General features: G+C 38.8%; 1 protein-coding gene across 50 annotated transcripts in view; it reads left to right on the top strand.

Moving 5' to 3' along the window:
• Positions 1–24,476, top strand: part of RIMS1 (regulating synaptic membrane exocytosis 1) — a 436,905-nt gene that overhangs the window by 246,592 nt on the left and 165,837 nt on the right. For 34 of the 50 annotated variants that reach the window (XR_013960390.1, XM_080664365.1, XM_080664336.1 and 31 more), the window contains one exon: positions 425–1,287. Coding sequence is in view for 45 of the 50 variants with exons in the window: in XM_080664365.1 (XP_080520491.1) it covers positions 425–1,287 (863 nt within the window). In the remaining 5 variants the exon portion in view is untranslated. Of the gene's footprint in view, positions 1–424; positions 1,288–19,411; positions 19,789–22,482; positions 22,681–22,720; positions 23,330–24,476 lie in introns of those variants that run through there. The other 16 variants (XM_080664361.1, XM_080664355.1, XM_080664348.1 and 13 more) reach the window with 5 other exon arrangements.

The raw sequence follows: 24,476 nt of genomic DNA, 5'->3' as shown, positions 1-24,476 counted from the left end.
TATCTATTGTCCAAATATATATCAAGTATATATTTAGTTTTGAATTGGTTTATATTCTTTTGCTCCTATATTATTACCTGTATTAGTTTCATCTAAAATAGTTTTAGTCTTTGATTCACAGTGATTAGCATACAATTTATTCATTTATTTAATTATTGATGGCATTTATTAATCTAGTTAATTTATAGAGAATCTGAAATGTGCAAATAATTTCTAAAGTCCCTGAGCATATTGTAATGCAAATTGTGTTAGAAAGCTAGTCAGATGTACAGGTTTAAGATGGTTCCTTATCATGTCGCTTTTAATTAGACATCAAATTATAAGTAATTATTTGAAAGGCTTTAAATCTGGCATTCAAAGGTCTGGTCTTCACTTTAGGCTTTACACACGGCTCTCCTTCTTGATGTTCCTTTGTATATCACAGGAAGAAGACGCCAGGGGTCCCTGAACAGAATGGCAAAGGAGCCCCAAAGAGCGAGCGGAAACGCGTGCCAAAGACCTCAGTGCCACCCGGGGAGGGGGCCTCGGAAGAACGCGAGCGGAAAGAAAGGCGGGAAAGCCGGAGGCTGGAGAAAGGACGGTCCCAGGACTACTCCGACATGCCGGAAAAACGAGAGGATGGCAAAGCGGCGGTTGATGAGAAGCAAAGGAGCGAGGAGTACCAGACCAGGTACCGCAGCGACCCGAACCTGGCGCGGTACCCCGTGAAGGCGCCGCTGGAGGAGCAGCAGATGCGCATGCACGCCCGGGTGTCCCGCGCCAGGCACGAGCGGCGCCACAGCGACGTGGCGCTCCCGCACACCGAGGCGGGCGCCGCGCCCCCCGAGAGCAAGGCGGGCAAGCGCGCCGCCGCCGCCCCCAGGGCCGGGCCGCCCGACTCGCCGCGGACCTACACGGCCGAGAGGACTGCGGAAGCCCGGGCGCCCGGCGCCAAGCCGCTAACGAACCCCAGCCCGCCGGCGCCCAGGCATGGGCCGGCCCCCGCACCAGCCCTGGAGCCCAAAGCCCTGGAGCCCCTCAGGAAGCAGAGCCGCCTGGACCCCAGCTCGGCCGTGCTCATCCGCAAGGCCAAGCGCGAGAAGGTGGAGACCATGCTGCGGAACGACTCGCTGAGCTCCGACCAGTCCGAGTCGGTGCGGCCGTCTCCGCCCAAGCCGCACCGGCCCAAGAGGGGCGGCAAGAAGCGGCAGATGTCGGTGAGCAGCTCGGAGGAGGAGGGCGTGTCCACGCCGGAGTACACCAGCTGCGAGGACGTGGAGCTGGAGAGCGAGAGCGTCAGCGAGAAAGGTAAGGGGCGGGGCGGCGCGCGGGACGCTTGCGGGGATCGGAGGCGTGAGTGTGTGCAGGGTGGGGGGATGGATCAGAGGTGCTGAGCTGGGGGTGTACCTCTGCCAGGTTTAGAAGAGTGGCTTCTCATGGACCATGTGATGACTAGTTATCACTGCTGTGTGGTATATTAGAAAGCTGCTAAAAGTTGACATGACAAGGGAAAAACATTTGTTTGTAATTAGATGAGATGGATGATAACTAACTTATGGTCATAATCATTTCTCAGTATAGGTATGTCAACCCATTATACGGTATGACTTAAACTTATACAGAGCTAGATGTCAATTATATCTCAGTGGAAGTGGAGAAAAATACCTCAAAGTGGAAGGAGAAAGGTATGGCTTGGGAAGCTTACAGTTTCTAGCTCAGTGAATAGAAGGTTTTAGGTTTTTTTTGTTGTTTGTTTTTGATGGGATTTTAAAACAACCAGAAGCTCCAAATTTGGGTTATAAGAGCTCTTAATAATTTCGGTGCCTGTCATTCTGTGAACTTCAGTAATGTCTTAATGTTTTTAGGTTTTTATTTTGGGGTGGATTTATTTGGGAAAAATTGCTTCTTTTCTAGAAAACCAAAACTATGCCTGATAAATGGAAGTGTACCTTTAAAAAGAAAGACTTCAGTGGGGTAGTATTTTTCAAGTTTCAAAAGAGATTTCTTCACAAAGATTGTATCATGGAGATGTTATATATTGTGCTTCGGATTTACAGTAACTTTAGAATACAAAGTTCGTTTTACCTATTACATTGCAGAAGATTTTGGAACATTGAGTGATGGGCTGCCTTTTTTTCTGTCTAAACCTTCACTCTACAATACCATAGCTGCATGTAGCTATTTAAATTTAAATTAATTAAAATTAAATAGGCATAAAAATAATTAACTTCCCCACTTACACTAGCCACATTGCAAGTGTTCAGGAACGATCATCAGAGAAAGTTACTTTATTTTAAAAATATTTAATGTTGAAAGTATTACAGATATCCCTCTTTTTCACCCCTATTAACCCCCTCCATTCCTCAGCTCCCACACTCCCTCGGTCTTCGTGGCACTATTGTCTGTGTCCTTGGGTTATGCAAATATGCATATAAGTTATTTTGTTAAACTCTTCCCACCCTCACCCCTACTTAGACAACACTGGTTTAGAAAATACGTCAATTGATCACTAAAAATGTATGTTTGGTTTGAATATTCACTCCCATTTAAACTGGCCACAGTCCTGAATTTAATGGTGGGGGTCATCATTCTCATTGCAGTGTTGGGGTCCTTGTATGTGTCTTATTTAATTTATATTTTGGGATGCTTATTTACATAGTTTTTGGCTTCCTTTATAATTGCTATATTATATACTAAATATTATAACTTGATAAAAGTATCACTTTTCTTCCTCACCTTCTCTATCTCTAAACTACATGGAAGTGTTCTCTCTCTCTCTCTCTCTCTTTCTCTCTCTCTCTCTCTATATATATATATATACTTTAACAGCTGATAACTCAATTTTGAAAATGAATTGTATTTTACTAAGCACTGCTTTTATAATTATTCAAAATATGTGTATACATTTTGGGGGATACCCAATATATACTATATCTGTACATATATAGTGTGTGCATATGTATTTATAAACACATACATAGATATAACTAAATATGCCTATGTATAAAATAGAGATTAGGTAACTTGTGCAGGTTCACAGGATGCTGGAGATTATTATGGCTGGTTCACAAGATAGTGTTAAGTAAACAATGATGGAATTTGGTACTAAAGGCATTAATATGCTACATTAATTTAAAAAGTCATTCTTCTGATGACTTATGTTTGAATGGTAAGTCATTATGCCTATGTTTAAGCATATTGTCTGTGGGCTTTTGAAAAGTCAGAGGCCAGTAGACCCTTGATGACTTTTGTGCCTTAATATTCTTGTAAACACATATTTTCCCCCCTGAAGTGACAAAGTAAATGTTAAGTAATGAATGTCTCAATTGGTGAGCAGGATATATATATATATGTGTAATACTTTCCCATTTCTTAAAGAAAGGACTGTATAATAGCTCTTACCGAACATGTGTAATGAATCACGACGACTGTGGTATCTGACAGTGTTGAATCTCTAAATTATTTCCAGTAACAACATATTATGGGCGAAAACATGACTAGTGGCATGGGTAATTGGAGGGATGGAGCTTGTATAATGTGAGGAACTTACTGCCTCTGCACGCTGTCTCTCCTCCTTGGGAATAATCATTCTGGGAACTTGGATGACCACTCGGGATATATACACCTCTGAAGCTGGGCTTAAATCTCTTCCTTGGAGAATGCAGCGGCATCACATGTACCATTATCTGATACAGATGTCCCCCTTTCTCTTAACTTATAATTAATATTCTTAATTAATGTCTTGAGTTTTCTCCAAAGTAGATGTCCTATTCTAATATTTTAACCAATTCCAGACCAACATTTACAAAATGAAACATTAGCTAAAAAGAATGTACTTTGTATCAATATGTAATATCTATTAATGACTTTATTACCAAATCCCACCATTGCCTAAGATATAATATCTAGCACCCTTGACCCTGCATAAGTTACTTAATTTCCATAAATATGATAAAATTGTGAGTGGTTTAAATTAGATGATGCATATAAAATAGGATGCAATAGTATTCTTCCTGTATTGATTTTGCCTGTGGCTCCTATACCATAGATACCTAATACCACAATGACTCTGAGATAATCACCCCTACATATAATATACAAAGAAAACATTAAAAATGCTTTTATATATTGTAGGCTCCAATGTGGTCAGAAGGGGAAGAATGATTTGGGAAGAGATTTCTTAGGAAAAGAGTAGATGTTATTTGTGAGTTTCAGGGTCATGGGAAAAGTATTACGATGGAATAAAACTTAAAGAGCAGCTGGAGACAGAAATTACAGTAGCATTTTTATTATATCCCATACATTTTCTTGTACAGTTTATCAGTTATACGTATAAATTAAACATTTAATACAATGTCTTCCTCTCTTAGTATGTTCAGACTGCTATAACAAAATGCCACAGACTGTAGCTTATAAACAACAGAAATTTATTTTTCACCATTCTGCAGGCTGGGAATTCCAAGATCAGCATGGCAGTATGGTCAGGTTCTGTTGAAGGCCCTCTTCTTGGTTCATAGTTGGAACCTCCATGATATGTCCTCACAAGGTGGAAGGGGCTGGGAAGCTCTATGAGAACTCTTTCCCAAGAGCATTAATCTCATTTATGAAGGCTTCACCCTCAAATCCAAGGCCCCCACCTCTAATACCATCATCTTTAGGGGTTAGGATTTCAACCTATGAATTTAGGGGTGGAGGGGAACATTCAGATTATAGCACTGTCATAAAGTTAACTAATATATATGTATTATTCTTGTAATTCATATTATTATGCTGCGGTGGCTTATAAATTTATTAGCAAATATGTATTTAGCACTTTTGGTAGATAAACTGAGGTTTTAAAAAGGATATGCACTATGCTGTCTAGAGCTTACATTGTGTTGAGAGAAATAAGCAATAAAGAATAATTACAAAATGAAATACATTTTAAGGGGGGGTATAGGGGACATCTGTAGTAGTGTTAAATATACACTTCAAAGGGACATTTCTTCACGATGCATTGATATAATTTTACTATTTGTCCAACCATTCAATAAAAAAGATAAGCTGATCAAATGATATCTGAAAGACAGCCCAACATTTATATTGAATATAATCTTTTCCATATAGTGTAATTCAACTCACACACACACACAACACCCACACAGAGATTATAAGTGAGATCTATCTAATGGGTTTATATAAAAATTGAGGTCAACTGCCCTATGTTTTCAACATGAATGCTATTCATATTACTTTTGCTAACTGGAAAAAAAATGAGCATCTCTTGTCTCATAGCTTATAAATAATAACTTAGAGAAATTTTTCTATACAGAAGAAAAACAGTGAACTTAATCTTGCTTATGAGATAGAAGTTGAATTTTTAAGATTTTTTTTTATTGATTTCAGAAAAGAAGGGAGAGGGAGAGATAGAAACATCAATGAAGAGAGACAATCATTCATCATCTGCCTCCTGCACGCCCCTTGCTGGGGATCAAGCCCACAACTGGGTATGTGCCCTGTCTGTGAATCAAACCATGACCTCCTGGTTCATAGATTGATGCTCAACCTTGAACCACACCAGTGGGGTAAGATAGCAGTTGAATTTTAAGTGAAATTTGTGATATAATTCATTCAGAGAAAGTCTAGTGAAGATTTGTGCCCCTAAGGAATTGAGTAATCAGGCCTAAGAATAAAGAAGAGACAAGTTGGTGCCAATGTGGATGAGAGAAAGAAATTCTGCCAGTTATGAGAAGAAATATAGAAGCATTGCTGCTTGAGCAGATGAGTAAGTCACCTAAAATTACAAGGAACTTAAAGTATAAACCCTCAGACAAAACAAGTTGGAAGAAGAGTCTGATGTTGGATTATAGGACATCCTTCATTTTCAATCCTCTGCTTCTTGCTGACTTGGTGTAAACTGAGAAAATACAACACAAATTATATGACTGAACTTTGAAAGAACTCCATGAGTGTCTTCTTAGGTCCACTTGTAGAGCAAGGACTAATTGGTTTGTTTGTAGCTGTTATTATTAGGCAGTGCTTAGTAGTCCTTTTAGGAGCATGCGATCTGGGTTATTGGTAGGAAATGATACTCTCAAGGTTATCAAAAAATGAGTGGTTGAAAGTGAGTAATAACAGGTGTAAATTCTCCTCTTAAAGACAAAGACAGTCTCATGTGACCAAGGTGTAGGTTGTGGGCTATGTGAACTATTGACTATTCAGTTTGGGTACCTGACAAGGTAAACGTTAGGCAGTCAGGAATAAGAGTTGGGAACTCTTGCAACAATCACATTGCAAGGGTAATTTGTTCATGTAATGCTTTGTATTCTTCTTTCTCATTAAACTCAAAGTACTGGGGCTCCGGAAGTACAATCTTTAATTGAATGAACAACAAAGGCCACAAAATATGAATTGAAGCAGAGTGAACTAAAAAAAGATGTAAACAAGGGAACACATTGATGCTAGAATAGAGAATTCAAGAGAAGCAGTGTGCTTTTAAAATAAACAGAACAAAATCCTAACTCTTGGTCCAGCTTAGTACATCCTGAGATGCCTACCCCCATTTTCAGGGCACCTTCCCCACCCAAATGCACAGATATTCTTTGTAAATTTTTTTGAATTAATAAGGTTAATAACCAAGATTAAAGGAAAAGCTTTGAGTACCAAAACCCATAGCACCGAAGTGCTTGGGCAGAGATACTTGGACAAAATGCAAGATCACATGACTAGACTCGAGATCACAAATGTGCCTGGTGGTAGGAGTTAATTCTCCTAACCAGGAAGTAAAATAACCTAATCTGAGACATTAAAATAAAAGCTAATATTAAGCCTGTAAACTCCCTTGGGTCCAGAAGGCAACCATGAGACTAATCTATAAGGAAGCCTATATAATACTTGGGATTCCCAGAGGATGAGTCCAGAGTTCAAAATTGTGAAACAGAGGAATTTCAACATCCTTAAATATGCCAAGAAGAAAGGGAAAAAAATAAGTTTTTGCAAGTTAAAAAATAAACCTGATCAGATGCAAAACAGTAAGAGTTAAACTGCCTTTGCACTTAATCAGCAAGGTTTTTTAGACTACCACTCATCAGTGCCCTCAAAGTTCAGAGCAAGCCCGTTTTAAAACTGCAATTCTATGAACACGTAACCATCAATCAACTCCAAGTTCTCAGAAAACCTACTTAGCTATCTGTTTCTGAGAAAATTACTTAAAGGTGTATGCACTCACGAAAAAGAATAATAATAACGAAAATGGAGCATACGAGAAACAAGAAATAGTGAAGCTAACCTGGGATTTCAAGGCCAAGAAAACCCTGAAAGACATTGCATGCAGAAAGCAATTTGTCCAAATTAAACTGAAGGTCATTCTTAGGAAGCTCCAAAAAAATATTGTAGTATTAAGAAGAATGCCATAGATTATAATAAATATCTAATGACTAAGTTATATGACACTAGAGCAGCCGTGGGCAAACTACGACCCGCGGGCTGGATCCGGCTGTTCTATCCGGTTCTCTTGCTCTCCCCTCCACTCCTTTACTTTGAATTTATATTAGTTCACACAAACACTCCATCCATGCTTTTGTTCTGGCCCTCCGGTCCAGTTTAAGAACCCATTGTGGCCCTCGAGTCAAAAAGTTTGCCCACACCTGCATTAGAGGCCCGGTGCACGAAATTCGTGCACGGGAGGCGGGGTGTCCCTCAGCCCAGCCTGCACCCTCTCCAATCTGGGACTGCTGGCTCCCAACTTCTCGCCTGCCTGCCTTCCTGATTGCCCCTAACCACTTCTGCCTGCCAACCTGATCACCCCCTAACTCCCCTGACAGCCTGATCGATATTTAACTGCTCCCCTGCCAGTCTGATTGCCCCTAAATGCCCTCCCCTGCAAGCCTGGTCACCCCTAAGTGCCCTCCCCTGCAGGCCTGGTCACCCCTAACTGCCCTCCCCTGCAGGCCTGGTCCCCCCCAACTGCTCTCCCCTGCACGCCTGGGTCCCCCCCAACTGCCCTTCCCTGCAGGCCCGGTTGCCCCCAACTTCCCTCCTCTGCTGGCCTGGTCACCCCTAATTGCCCTCTCCTGCAGGCTTGATCACCCCCAACTGCCCTCTCTTGCAGGCCTGGTCCCTCCCAACTGCCCTCCCCTGCTGGCCTGATCGCCTACAACTGCTTTCCCTTGCAGGCCTGGTTCCTCCCAACTGCCCTCCCCTGCTGGCCATCTTGTGGTGGCCATCTTGTGTCCACATGGGGGCAGGATCTTTGACCACATAGGGGCAGCCATCTTGTGTGTTGGAGTGATGGTAAATTTGCATATTACTCTTTTATTAGATAGGATTATTGACCTGGTAAAGAAAGGCAGTCTCTTTTTTTACCACTAAAAAGGAACAATCAAACACTGAGGGGGAAAGGGGGAACTGGTAAGGAAAATCATTATTCAAATATGAGGCAAAGAAAAATGTGATTTTATCAGTTGATACAGCCTAGTTGACTGTTAATTTAGGCACATTTGCTTCTGAGTGAACAGGAACCCGGATAGTTCAGAAATTTAACCTTTTCACATTATTGGTTTTTCACTTGGCTCTGGAGTATTTACATGTAATAATATTGTAAATACCACTTACCGGTTTTCAATTTTTAGAAAAACACCCTTCCCTATTGAACACTTATATTTGTTTACACAATTGAATATATTTTGTTCATGTCAAAATAAATGGAAACTGACTTATATGGGGGATGAAAGGATTGGGAGACAGGGAGGTAAGCATATGAATATTCTCATCTAAAATGTTTAAGAGTTAAAGTATCTTCTTCAAATTTTAAGGTAATCAATAGAGGATCAAGTGCATTTAAATATAGGACTATAAAAAGAGAAATATAACTATTAGTTTTTAAAAGCAAAGGATGTACTAGTAAATAAAGTGATCTGAAGTTTCTTCTTTAATTGGTTTTTAACCTTAGATAATATCTTAAAATTAGAAACCAATGGATAACAACCCAAATAAACCAGTCAACATAAAAAGGTAAATTTTTTACAAATTAGAGTGCTCTCCATTAGAAGAACTAAAAAATAAACATTTACAAATAAGGATAGGAAGTGTTAATTGATTGTGTGGGGACACGAGGGGAAATGAATTGTTGGCACTACATCTCAAGCCCTTATTTATTTTTGTTTTCATCATGTGCATACATTAATTTGATATCTATTAAAACTGGAAAACAAAAATATCGCTATTTAACATCCCCTTTATTAAGTTACAAGTAACCAGTTTGGATGTCTTCCGGGGCCTTTCATAACTGCCATTTTAGCTGCGGACACTCAAAGCAGCATGGTTCCACCCAGCTGGCCTGGATCAGTGGTTGAGCGTCGACCTATGAACCAAAAGGTCACGGTTTGATTCCAGGTCAGGGCACATGCCCGGGCTGTGGGCTCAATCCCCTGTGTGGGGTGTGCAGGAGGCAGCTGGTCAATGATTCTCTCTCATCATTGATGTTTCTATCTCTCTCTCCCTCTCCCTTCCTCTCTGAAAGCAATAAAATTTATAAACAAAACAAAACAAAAAAACAGCATGGTTCCATATGGAACTGTAACAGCATTGGCTTCTCTTTTACCTCTTATGCATTAATCTTTCATTGATTCCTGCTATATGATAGGCTTGGGAACATACTGACTTAAACATAGTCCCTGCCCTTAGCAGCTCTCTCAGAAGAGCCCACCCGATTTCTTTTGTTCTCCTTTTATATACTTCTGCCCTGTCCCATTTCACATAGAGGCTGGTGAACAAAATTACAGACCTCTATCTCCTGCTCTTAACCTTTAATTAAATGATTTCTCTAGTTTCTTTCTTAATTTGCTCTCTTAATTTATGAAGAGGAAAGAGATTGCTGGACCGGTAGTTGGTGAGGTTGACATTTATCACAAATGCCCAACTGTTCTACCTAGCCTGATTGTCTTTGCTATTACAAAAGACAGAGATGAGAATAGGCATAAAAGAGAAGAGAGATTGTTTTGTATAGCTGAGGGAAAGGTAAGTTTAATTCTCCATTTCAAGGCCTGGCTTAGGGTTTTAGCTGCTTCAGTTTAAATGCCTTAGTGGGAGTTGGAGAACTACTTTGTACAGTAGATATGGAATGGACATTAGCTGTTTTAATCATCTGTGCAATTTAAATCTTAGGAAGAGATTGAGAAGACACAGATAACTGTGTGTGTGTGTGTGTGTGTGTGTGTGTGTGTGTGATCTGTACTAATATACTAATTTTTAGTTTCTAAGAATATGCATTAAGAACATTTTAGATATCATTATGATGAGAGGCTGACTTTTTCAGGGTTATAATTTCTGCCTCATATATAAATGACTCAAAAATCTTGATTCCAAAACAGGAGTTATGTCTAAAATATAGTTCTTTAAAAAGAAGAGAAATTAAGTCTGTAAATCTAACATGAATATATCCAATAATATTTCTCCTAAATTAATCCATAGCTAGAAATATTAGTCATTAAGTTACATCTGAAATAAATTCCTATGTTTGGATCAGGAGAAACTAAATTAAAATCTGGGCTGCCTTTTCAAAAATAATCATGTGATTTTATAAGTAATATATGCTTACAATTTTAATATAGAATGTTTTAGAGGCTGTATAACTAAAGGTCATTTTAAGGGGAAACAGTTATGCTTCAAAGTGCATTTAGAAAAATACTTAATATTGAATATTTCAATACCACCTATTTTATCTCAGTAAGTTGTTCTTCAGTATCCTTTTAAAATGCAGAATCATACTGCAGTGTCTTTGACCCATTTTATCCTGTGAATGAAAAGGTTGTTCTTACTTTTGGTTCAATTTAACAAAATAACAGAAACTCAGACCTTGGAGAGACTTCAGAAGCAAACAAAAAATATCTCCTTTCACACATGGTAGAACGGAAAAGAGACATTATGGGTGTTAATTTCTGCCTGATTCTCTGCCCCTGAAGTCATTTTCTCTTTGCAGCTGGTAGAGCTTGGGACACGTTCTGTCCCTTGCTGCCACCAGACCCTCTGAGGACTAGCATTTAGTCAGTCCTGCTACTTGTTCTGTCTGCCTTCTAGGCCCAATCCTAACAGTCTGGCTTCTAATAGGGTTCTAAGATCCTAGCCCCAGATTTGTGCTTCCTTTTGGCTGTTAGATCTATGTCCCTGGATCCTTAAGACTAAATCCGGTTCTGTCACCCAAGGCCCTTTACAACTGAAACTTTGCCTTGCTGTCACCAATCTCTGTGCAGGAATTAGAAGCTGGGTCCCTACATAACGACTCCCCTAATACCAACTGCAATGTTGAAAATCCAGGTATCCTATCTAATAAAAGAGAAACATGCAAATTGACCGTACCTCCATTATGCCCACAAGCCACACCCACCAGCCAATCAGGAGTGAGTATGCAAATTAACCCAACGAATATGGCGGCAGCCACGGAGCTGGAGCAAGCAGGAGGCTTGGGTTGCCCCGACGATGGAGGAAGCCAAGCTTTCCGCCTGCCCTGGCTGGCCCTGGCCTCTGCTCAAGGCTACAAAGTTTCAATTATAGAAGATAGATAAATCCCAGATCCCAGGGCCTCCACTTGGGTCGCCGGCGGGCGTGGCCGGCCTGCAAACCACCACAGGTCCCTCACCCAGGCCGCCTCATGCCCCAAGGCAACCTCCACCCTGATCCAGGACACCCTTAAGGGCAAACCAGCTAGCCCCCACCCGTGCACAAGGCCTCTATCCTATCTAATAAAAGAGTAATATGCAAATTGACCATCACTCCAATACACAAGGTGGCCACCACAAGATGGCCAGCAGTGGAGGGCAGTTGGAAGGGTCCGGGACTGCAAGGGAGGGCAGTTGTAGGTGATCAGGCCAGCAGGGGAGGGCAGTTGGGAGGGACCAGGCCTGCAAGGGAGGGCAATTGTTGGCAATCAAGCCTGCAGGTGGGGCAATTAGGGGTGACCAGGCCGGCAGAGGAGAGAAGTTGGGGGCAACCGGGCCTGCAGGGAAGGGCAGGGCAGTTGGGGGTGACCCAGGCCTGCAGGGAAGAGCAGTTGCGGGGGACCAGGCCTGCAGGGGAGGGCAGTTGGGGGCAATCAGGCTGGCAGGAGAGCAGTTAGGCATCAATCAGGCTGGCACGAGAGTGGTTATGGGGTGATCAGGCTGGCAGGCAGAAGCGGTCAGGGGCAATCAGGAAGGCAGGCAGGCGAACATTTGGGAGGCAGCAGTCCTGGATTGTGAGAGGGATGTCCGACTTCCCGTTTAGGCCCGATCCTACATCCATCAAGGGGTCCCAGATTGGAGAGGGTGCAGGCTGGGCTGAGAGACACACACCCTTCCCCCATGCACGAATTTTGTGCACCGGGCCTCTAGTACTTTCTATATCATTCTTCTTCATATTTTTTTGGGCATCTCTGATTCTAACTGCTGTTCTGGATTTAACAGTTATTGCCTCGAACTATCTTCTTTGAGTGTCATGTTCTACTTATTGAGCTTAACTTATTCAGTTGGGTCTTTGTAAAAGCACCTGATCCATGCCAAAGGGAAAATCTAATTTTGATTCTAGTTAACTCTTCTCAATCTGGTATGTATAAGATGAGAACAGTGTCCTAGGGATGCTATGACAAGGTACCCAAGACTGGGTGGACTAAACAACAGAAATTTATTTTCTCATATTTCTGAAGGCTAGAACTCCAACATCAAGATGTTGGCAGGGTTGGTTTTCTCTGAGTGCTGTAAGGTAAGGATATGTTCCAGCCTTACACCTTGGTTTGTAGATGTCCATCTTCTCCCTGAGTCTTCATATTGCCTTTCCTCTGTTTATGTTCAGATTTTTTCCTCTGATAAGATTACCAGTCATATTAAATTAGAGGCCAATCTAATATCCTCGTTTTGATTTAATTATTCCTTTAAAGATCCTTTCTCCAAATATGGTCATATTAGGAAGTACTTGGAGTGAAGACTTCAACATATCAATTTGGGAGGGGAACACATTCTGTTCATGTGAATAATATTCATAGAAGGAAAAGAACAAGGTTTCTATGTGTTTGAATACACACATGATAAATACTAATGTTTGGCATTTGTCTCCATGGTTTTTCATATATGAAAAACGTAAGATCATCAAGAATATTATTGAATAGTTTCTTTTTGAAGAGGACTGATATACAAGATCATGATGACATAGGTAATTTAGTCACAGCCAGAGACTGAGCACATTGGGCATGATTCTTAACCTCTGTAAGCTTCAAGTTCCATTGTTTTAGGATCTGGGAATAATAATTTATATATCCTGTGGATTAATTGTGAAAATTAAATGGGGTGATGTGCTATGTCTCTCTGTATCTTGTACCTGATACACAGTAAGTACTCTATATATATATATATATATATATATATATATATATATATATATATATATTTCTATGATATTAAATAGGATGTACAGATGATACATGTTACAAGACTTAGGAGGAAAGCTGGAATGCAAGGTTTCATGTGAGAGTTGGGGTAGAATTGGGCAGGAAGAATCAGTGTAGCAGTCTGGTCAGAGACTGGTATGAACAATGAGATATGCTGGAGATACACAATGTTCTGGGAACACTAAGCTTATGGACTTACGAATGTAAAGGAGCCCAGTACTTACTGATCAAGGCAGTTTTTATCCTAGTTCTTTCAATAACTGGGTTACCATGGCCAATAGAATGATAGGGATGGGTTATATCAGTGATCCTCATCCTTGGATGTTCTTTAGAATTCCCTGGGGAGCTTTCAAAAATTACATGTAGCACCAAAAGGGATTCTGATTTAGTCAGTATGGATTCTTTTTCTTTTTTTTTAAAGAATCTCTTCTGGTAATCCCTATGTATAGTCAAGGTTAGGAACTATAGAGCTTCATAGTCTTCAAGGACTTTTCAAATCCCAGCCCTGACCCTTTGTAAATTATGAAGTGTTTCTTCTTCCATGAGTATTTTTATTTTGCATAATCATCTGAGCTTCCCATAAAAAATGTTGCTTATTTATCTGGGGGAACTCTTGACAGGGAAAATCATCCAAAATGATTCAACTTATGATCCAAAATGACTCAACTTTTGTTTTGACTAAAGAGTTATATATATCCAGGTATATTTTAGAATTTCGTCCCAGATACTTTGAATTAATTTTCAGTCTGACTGGCAGGAGTGAATTCAGCAGGAGATGACTGTGGTTCTTGGGGAACCCCAAATGAGGGAGGAATTGAGGAACAGAATAATGACCTTGCAAATAAATGCCTGGAACAGAAAAGGGAAATTATGCCTACTTTGAAGCAATCAATAGGAAAGTAATTCTCAACGTCTAGAGTATTACACAAATGTAACTAATTATTACTGTCCTAGCATTTGGTCATTCCAGTTGGGTTAGTGGTAAAAGCCTTACAGATTAGGTCATTTCATAGAAAATTAAATCCAAAACTGCAACAAGTCCTTCAGTCCTCATAGTGTAGTTCCAGTTTATAAAATTCACAGATTCACCTTCTCTTGACAATTTGCTCTTCTCAACAGGTTAGTATTTAAACCCTGCCCTTCCTGCATACTACATACTTTTCCATCTCAATTATTTAACATTTGCTGTTCCACCCCTTTAAATGTTCTCCTATCTCCAGCCATGATTTAAAACTAAGACCAAATTTTGCCTCCTCCCCCATTGTTTTCCTGGATCTATATAATTCTCTTTTTTATTATTAAATTTATTGGGGTGACAGTGGTCAACATGTTCATAGAGGTTTCAGGTGTGGATTTCTATGTTATAAAATCTGTGTATTGCACCATGTGCCCACCACCCAAAATCAAATCTTCTCCTGTCACCATATATTAGGACCCCCTCTTCTCTCATCCCTTTACTTCTGACAACCACCACACTGCTGTTTGTGTTCATGAGTTTTAGTTTTATATCCCATGTATGAGTGAAATGACGATTCTTAGCTTTTTCTGACTGACTTATTTTACTTAGCATAATTTTGTCAAGGTCCATACATGTTTTTGTAAATGGCGCTTTCATCCTTTCATTCCATTGTACTACATCTTTATCCACTACTCTATCATAGGATACTTTGGTTTGTTGGCATGTTTATATCTTTTTTCTGAAGAAAATTGATTGGTAAGTTTAATTGGAGAAATGGTCCTGCATTTATATCCTGTTGTATACTTGTAATATACTTGTAAAGTGAGAATTTCAGTTATATACCTACAAATATAGCTCTTAGATTAATTTGTACACTGTTGGGAGTTTCTTTATTTTTTTTTTAATTTGTAGAACTAATTACAAAAAAATAATAAATTATATATTTGAGTATAGATTAAAGATCTATCCAAAAAGTACTGTTGAAGATAACTAAGTTTGAGAAAGGGTAATTTTTACTCTCTTCTAAATTTTGGTACATCAATGAATAGATTGGATGATAGGAAATGATTGACTTTGTTTCTTTTGTGATTACAACTTCTCTATTCTCAGAATTGTTTCTTTTCAGTAATTTGACATTAATTACTTCTTTGAATGATAAAAAGGAAACCAGAATATAACTACCACTGGATAATTGTGTGCATTTTAATGAAAGAAAAATTTTAATTATCCACAGAAGAAAATATAGTGTGAATTACAATGAAGAATTGCCATTACATTTTATTTTTTTATTTTTTTTATATTTTTTAATATATTTTATTGATTTTTTACAGAGAGGAAGGGAGAGGGATAGAGAGTTAGAAACATCGATGAGAGAGAAACATCGATCAGCTGCCTCCTGCACACCCCCCACTGGGGATGTGCCCGCAACCAAGGTACATGCCCTTGACCGGAATCGAACCCGGGACCTTTCAGTCCGCAGGCCGACGCTCTATCCACTGAGCCAAACCGGTTTTGGCTGCCATTACATTTTAAAAAGAAATAAAGCAACATCAATAACATCAACATTAACAGTGAAAACAAAAATAATTTTGGGAGAACTGAGAGATGAGGGATCAGAAAGGAAAGAGCTGGACATGTAATTGATATAGTCTTCCCAAACTCTAAATTAGGTTTCAGGGCTTCAGAGAGAACTGTTTCTTTGGAAAACCATGAGTTTGTTAGGTTAAAAACCTTTGGGAAACCATGAAGTAAATTAAGCCTCATCATTGAAGACCTTATATTTTTCAGAGTATTGGAGTTGGGGTAGTGATTGGAATTACTCAAACTCAATCCAGATGTTTGGAATTGAAACCACATAAGAAATTGTTTGTAGCCATTGATGAGTAAGTTGTCAGATTTATGAATAACCAGAATCCTTACCTATAACTTACTGATCTGTGTTTAGTCCATGAAACATGATTCCATCTCAAAGAGTATCTTGGCATAATGGAACACTTATGATTGATAGAGGCAAATATTTCTTATTATAATAGTGCTTATAATATAAAAATTAGAATCCAGCTCAATTTTTTTATTACAAGGTAGTGATTAAAGGAATACCACATGGCCATAAAATTCTGTATTCTTATATTTATGGCATAAAAATCTGTTTGTGATAGTTGAGAGAGATCTCCAAGTGCCTAAAATGAAATGAAAAGACCAGATCCCTAAATATGACAAGTGATACTTCAGTAAAGTATCTGGTTGAATCAAGACTTGTAATGTCTGGGGGCTTGTGTTGTTAAACAATTCAGGGCTATGAGAGGCAGTTTTGCACTTGAGAGGCAGGTTATAGGAACTGATGTCTGTGTATAAGGCCATGACTCTCACGGTACTTTAGCATTTTAATAAACTGATATTCTGAGGTCAAGACATGACAGAGCAAGGCTAGTCTCATGAAGAACCTCATCCTATTGTATCCCGTGCATTTTACTTGGTGTAGATTCATTTACCACAGTCATGAACCACTAACACTGTGTTGTATCTAATATTAAGTAAAAGTTAGTTCCCAAACTTAGGATGTTAGGATCTAAAGCAAGATTAACTTTGACCTTTTATTAGATTCTCATTCAAATTCTCATTCTGCCGCTGACTAGATATGTCACATATCATATCTAAGCCTGTTTCCTCCTCTGTAATATGGGTATAATAATGGCATTTGAATTTCAAGGCAGAGACCTGGTGTAGCTCTTTCTCCTTTTACTTTAATGCTTAGTATATTCAATTTTCATAATTTTTGGTAGAAGAAATTATGAATTCATGAATGCAGGGATCAATGAAACTTCCAAGAAATAAAAGTCTAAAGTCCTATGTATAACTCCCCTTTTAAGAGTCGAAAAGGGAATGAAAAGCAATGAAGAGGTCCATGTGGATTGGGTTCAGTCCATGAAAGCATCTCAGAAGAGGTGCATTGACCCTGGACTTAGGTTTCTGCCATAACCATTCACAAATAGTGCATTCCACTACTGGTTGTAAAGATTAAGAATGTTGATTTCACTAAGAAGGTAAAGGATTTACACACATAAAGACTGAAAGACAATGTTTATCTTCTTCTGTCCAGAGTTCTGTCATTCATTCTTAAGTGCCAATACATTAATACGATATGGCATGGCTCACAAAGCAGATAAATCTGGTAATGCAGTAGCAGTGTGTTATTTCCACCTGAACAGTCTTCAGTCTGTAGCCTCATAGAGAATCAGATGCTTTATTTACATCCCATCAGGAGTTTAAAATGTAGACATCGTCATTACTTAAAATTACTCAGTGTGTTTATGTGGAAGTGTACCTTGTTTTCCAAAATATGACTGTGAGCAGCAGAGGAAATTACATAGACGAGTCAGCTATAGATAAGTAGAGAAATTTTTCTATTTTTAAAAAATTGATTTTAGAGAGGAAGGGAAAAAGAGAGAGAGATAGAAACATCAGTGATAAGAGAGTATCATTGATCAGCTGCCTCCTGTACACCCCACACTGGGATAGAATTTGCAATACCCTCACTGGGAATCGAACCTTACCTCCTGGTTCAGAGGTTGACGCTCAAGCACTAAGCCATGCCGGTGATCTTTTTCTACTTTTGAAAGTACTTGGAGAGAATTGGAAAACAATACATACATTCACTGTACAGTATTTTGGTGCTCTTTCCTTAATAGGCTGATATTATATGGAACTTAGAAATTCAATACAGTATTGATCATTACTTCAAAGTGCACTTGTAAGAGATCTGTGATTTGAAATCAGACTTTTTTTGCATCAATTACTAGGACTATGAAGAAATAAAACTAATTTCCAGGCTATTGTATGTGATTAAAATTCCAACATAACAGTATTGGCATTTGGTTGTAATGAGTTTTATCTGTACTTTCTGGCTGTCATATTAGTAGTGAAATTTAATTTGAAAATAATAGTTTGGTGAATTGGAAGCCCTAGATTGGTAAACTAGGAATTTAGTTTCCCGGATATGCCAATCTTGGTATATACTCCATGACCATTTCTATAAATGGTTGATTCTCTTTTTTGGAGGGAGGGTGGGAAACCTCACCAGAGGATATATTTTCCATTGATTTTTAGAGACAGTGGAAGGGAGGAGGGGGAAACAAAGAAAGAGAAAGAATCATCTGTGTGAGAGAGACCCATCAATTGGTTTGCCTTCTGCAGCCCAGGTACAAGCCCTTGACTGGGAATTGAACCTGGATCCTTTGGTCCGATGGCTGAAGCTGTAATGGCAATGGTTTATTCTCTTGTAAGGCTACCTGTCCTGGTCCCCTCTCAGATTTGTTTTGAAGACTATGATTATGCTTTAGGAAGTGTGGAATATATGCATATACACTATTTTTTTTACTGTTTACAATATTCTCTGTATTAAAATCCAAAAAAAGTAATGATTACCTACAGAATAATATGCTTAAATTAAAATTGCATGTACCTGTTTGTTTTAGTCAAAAGAGAGTATGCTGGAGGAAATATATAGTTCCTTTTCATTTAAAATTTAAAAGCAAGGAATAGCTCTTCATAGTCTGGCAATGTTTTACTATTGTAGGAAAAAATTCTAAAGCCAAATATATATTTGCCTCTGCTAGAAAAATATAGCAATAGGAAGAGGGAATCTTCCTTTAAAAGTTTCTGTAATAAAGAATATATAATATTTACAAACATAGCCTAAATTTCAAATTTTTCTTCAGGAAGAAACAAAACATTTTTTTCTTCACAAATCAAAGGCATAATAATAAGAAACTCTCATTTAATTGATTTTAATAGTACTGAACAAAAGCAGAAAAGTTATGTTTTAAGAAATCATCATATGGGCTAATGGCCATTCTGTTGTCATAAAAATTCTTTATTTAGCCCTCTCCACAAATAAGCTCACAGCAGGAGAAAGGACACTGGTTAGAGTAATTTGGGGGATACATACACAGAATGAATGGCTAGGAGCATAGTGTCATCTGGCAGGGAGCTTATTTCCTGAACCCTGTGGATCTGGTGAAAACCCAACAGAGATGCCAATATGCTTCTCCTCCGTAAATGCTACCAGTCTCCACACCACCAGGCCCAGTGCGGCTTGTGTAAGGTGTTTTATCCAAGCAATCCTTTGCATAACTGCCCAGCGCCTGCAATGACCTGAGTCAGTCATGCAAAGAGACTTTCTTATGCTTACACCAACATTTTCTTTCAGTGTTCATTTTCTGCTGCTCCTAACCCACGGGTTATGACTGTTGTGATGGTGGAGGCAGCACTTTGCAATCTTTTTAGTTAAGATCTAGAGTTTGTTTGAAAGCAAGGCTGAAAAATCCCCAGACTGGATTTCTTCACAAGATTGCTGTCATGGGTGCAGCTGGGATACCTGTCTCTTCAGGAGGGTGGGGAGAAGTGAGGTCTATTGATTCCGAAGAGGAAACAATCCAGGCCCGACGAGCAGGTGCTGGTAAGCAACAGACAATGAGTTTGGGGCATGAGAATCCCACTTGATTATTTTTTCCAGTTGGACACAAATCTATATTTAACACTCCCTCTGTATCTATTTTTCCAGTGCAAATGGCCCCATTCTGTGTATGTCAGGTGTGGAGTGATTTTGTCCCATTTTCTCAACAAAGTTCCCGGCTACCAACTTTATCTGCAGTCTTTTTTCCCTGAGAGATATTATTGGATTTGCCATGTAGCCCTAACGATTATAAGATGATAAATCTTTTTATGATGTATTTTCTTGTGTAATAGCCCAGTAACAAAAGATTTAAAGATTAGAATGTTTGTGTTCTCTGAAAATAAGGAAAAACAGTAGCAAGTGCTGAATTGTGCATGAGTTTCATTTATTGTCAATGTTTGAAAGAGATATAAATGACAAATTGGAATCATCATTAGTGGAAAATCAGTCCCAAAATAGGAAGTTTGTATTGCTTTTTCAAAATAATGGATCCTGGGTTCTTGGGAAAGAGCTGAAACCTTTTCACAAACAGGCCTTGATTTAGACCACAATACCTCAAGGTCAAATGATATATGTGAAGCAAGCTCCAAATTGCAATGGATATTAGGTTTTACATGTTCTCTCCCAAGGGAAATCAGTCTGCTGGTCTTTGAAGTGACTGTGAAATCACGGCTGAGTGGGAGGCTGTGAAATATATAACCCCAAGGGAAGATTCATGTGACTCAAAATGGACAGAATGCTAGCAATGTTTTAAATAAGTAAATATTGTTAATATACATTTATGAGTTAATAGGTGAAAATAGAAGGATTTTCCCCCTGCTTGATATGTGGACAGTGACCTCAGTGAATGGCACTTATTACTATGCATGGGATCTCAGAGTATTTGGGACCCAGAAATGAATGATAGGATATGTTAGAATAAGTTTAACATTAGCTCCTTCTAATATGGAATCTCTGTTTTGATTCTATAATTATGAAATGTGTATACCATTTCAGAGACCTTATTTGGTTTATCAAGTGTCTTTTGTTAGAAATATAGTTTGTTACCATTTGACAAGTTTCCTCATATGCAGGCATTTTAGGGAACTCAAGATAAATATACCAAATTAATATAAATTCATGAAATAAAATTGGGGATAGATATTAGGTTAATAGCATACTAAATGATCTTGTAATTTGAAATAAGCCCATTTCAGGTGATAAAGGAGAAAAGAAAAATAGGAAAAAAAGACATACAAAAAGCAGGTATCTCCAAATCAGGCACAATATTAGCCACACACAGCATATTAAAATGTTTTAATTCAGTTGTCTTAGCCTCCATAGGCTTATAAGATCCATAAATTCTTAAATTTCAATCAAATAAAATGGCAGGGCACCAGTTTGTGGAAATGGGTAAATTGGTTGTTGAAAGTTTTGAATCTCCTTTCATCAATACTCTTCAGTACTCTTGCTGGGCCAGCAGCTCTATCTGTAGACCATGACATTTGCATGTCTTATGCCAGAACCGTAGTCATAAAGAAACAACTTCAGTAAGTATAAGACTTCAGTCCCATAAAGTGGCCTGGAGGACCCTCGTGGGCTCCAAATGTGCAAAGTCAAGGTAGAAGATTGTAAGCCCCTTCTGCATCATTATAGTTTTTTACACCAAGTCACTAGCACTTTAACAAAACCTGGCACAACTTTGGGGTAATCTACCAAAATAATGACAGTAGCTCCTACTTACCATGGTGTATGAAAAGCTCCTACGTGTGCTTTCAAATCAAAGTCAAGTCTAAATCCCATGCCTACTTCTTATAAGCCATGTGACCTTGAGTGAGTTAATTAGCTTTTTTGAGCCCTATCTGTAACATGGGACAAGTAATACTGATTTTGTCATATGCTTGTGAGAAATAAATGAATTAAGTAAAATTAACACAGCACAATATTTGGCACATAATAGTGATTCAGTTAATGTTTATTTCCCTTTCTATATCCCAGCAACAATTTGGCCAATTTTGACTCAAGATAGTTTAAAGCATACTTGCAAGTTTAGGGAAAAGAAAAAATAAAGATTCTAAATAGAGAGAAAAACTTTCTTTGGAGTGGGGAAAATTATTCAATTTGTGGCTGTTTTGCAGTGGATTCGGTGATGATGAGATGATCCATGTTTCAGTATTTTTTCCTTATCAGATAATTATTTTTATAAGTATATATGATTTAAGTAAACAGAGAATTTAGTTTAAATAAATGAAAGATTGTTTTTTATTCTCACTACCTGGTATTATTATTTGATCATTTCATTTTCTAAAGCAAACTAATAGCAGTTTGCCTCTACTTTTTAATAACATTCCCCAGTGGATTAGAGAAGTATATCATTGTTCATTGTTGTTTCTGGAAACCGGATTATATAAAGATGAAATTGGGGAATGATATAATTTAAAAATCAACTAACTTTGTTGTTATTGTTGCTGTTGTTCTGTGTAATTCATGATATGGGGTGAATAATGTAAATGTAGTGACTTAATGAGAGGGTAATGATTCTATATTGCAGTGAAAAAAATTTATTACGCTATGAATTGTGACTCTACAATCATCAAAAGACCTGCATCTTTAAAAATATTGGAAATATGACCCCGTGTCCCAAACTCCCTAGCCAAACCTATTTGAGGTTGCCCTTTGGCCCCCAGGAGATGAGCTACTAATAGCAGGAGGCTGGCCATACAGGAAGAGCCTGAACAAGCACTTTCGTCCTTGTTCCCAACAGTCACTCCTCTACTTTTAGTCGATGCTTCCTTGTGCAGTTGTTGTCATTGGGCTAAGATCTCTCAGATAGGGAAGCTGCAGAGGAAATGATCTCTTACACGGGGCTTGACAGCATCATTGCCAGCGATTGATGATGGAACCAAATCATTTCAGGTGAGTTTTCTGTGGTCCACAAGCCAGCAGGGGTCTGCTTGACTTTGTCATCTTAGCCCACGGGTATCTCAGTGCATTGTCACTGGCCGGGGTGGGGGGGGAATAAGAGGAGCTCTTCAAGCCTCTGCCTGAGTCTTTTCTCCTGTGCTAGCTTTAAGGGACGCCAGCGTTTTGTGTGTCTCTGCCTATAGGAAGGTGCTTGTGTCAGGAAATGGTTAATTATGGACCCGCCAGAGCTTTGGTGTTTGCTACAGTAGGAACCTCAGTACAGCACAGAGCCTATAGATTAGTGCGGTAATCAATGAGCATCTGTACACTGCAGAGATCCGTTTTGATGACAGCAGCACTTACAGTCTTGTTTAGTGTCACTGTTGTATAATGTTGAACACTGCAGGCTTTTTTTTTTTTTGGTTTGTTTGTTTGTTTTGATTTAGAATGCAAGGACTACAGGGTTTTTATTTTTGTTTTTAAAATTTTTTTGCATTTTGGTGGATTTCTAAGAGTGTTGTGGATTTGCTGCCATTGCTAGCTAGAATTTAGTGATTTGATGCCAGTAGCATTTATTTAACCACTCTGATACTCTGATGCTGCTGTTATGTTTGCTGGTTTCTGCAGTTCCTACTACTTCATACGTTGCTCCCAGGAACAGGTAAACTAAGCCATAATATTAACCTTATGCATAAATGTAAAATTAATGCAATATATTGTTTAATTATCCAAAGAGTAAGATATTAAAATGCTTCAGTGGATTATATCAGTAGAGAATGAGAACTATTTTACTTTGAACATGGGAATTACACAAATATATTATTTTAGAATACATGGTGATCTTCTAGTTGCATTACATGAAGTTATTGTTATGTTTCACGTCTTAAATGAATATCTGGAGCATACATTTGTCTATAATTTAGTATTTAACCCTTACTTTGATGTATGTATATTACACAATTAATTCAGAAATACATATTTTCCTTTTGTGATTGATCAAAGAAAGTTGTTTTCCCTGTTCAGTGATGTCACTAATATTAGAAGCTTCCGAGCTTAATCTCCTTAAAAATATAAAGATATCAGTTTATATGTAGATTGTTGTTTTGGAGTATTTAAACATAGGCTTCAAGGCCTTGTTTCTCCTAGTCGACAGTTATTTCAGAGCATGTCCTGGGAATTCCTGTGTTTTTGTGTGATGCTAAGCTTTGGACGAAAGGGAAAACTGTTCAGATAAGGGGAATACAGAGCCCAGACAGAAACAAGGAAAGGGAAACAGAGTCTTTTGGGTCAGAGTTGGGTGTGTGACCTTGAGCAACAGAGGAACTAACCCCTTCTGGCCCTTGTTTCCATTCTGCCAGTTTGGAAACAAACTCCAATGTTAGTCTCTGTGGGGATGGCATGGCATTTTCCAGATGCTCAAGATCATCTGATGCTCATTTCTGTGTAGCAAAAGACACTATTATTCGATTTGTAAAGGCATGCAGTTTTATTAATAAAAGAAATAGAAATCTTTTCGGTTTTCTTTCTTCCTTTGCAGTGTTTTAGCAACTGAGGCTGTTTTTGGAAGAGAGATTATGGCTCTTTTAAATTAAACCAGCGAATCTCTTGGCTCTGCTGTAACTATTTTGCCAAGTAGGCATTGAGCAAGTTTGAGGTGTCTTGAGGGCACCTGCTGTCAGACTCCTTGGGAGGCGAAGGAGGCATCATGTGTTTTTGCTGAAGCCAGATAAGGTCCTGGATGCAGAGCTGCTGGGCCCTCTGAAAGCCTGCCAGGGACGTGAGCACTCCTCCCTGCTCCCTCGCTCCCT

The sequence above is a fragment of the Plecotus auritus genome, assembly GCF_963455305.1.
Source record: "Plecotus auritus genome assembly, chromosome: 4".
NCBI lineage: Eukaryota > Metazoa > Chordata > Mammalia > Chiroptera > Vespertilionidae > Plecotus > Plecotus auritus.
The sequence above is the reverse complement of the archived record's forward strand: the minus strand, read 5'-3'. Positions and strand labels throughout refer to the sequence as shown.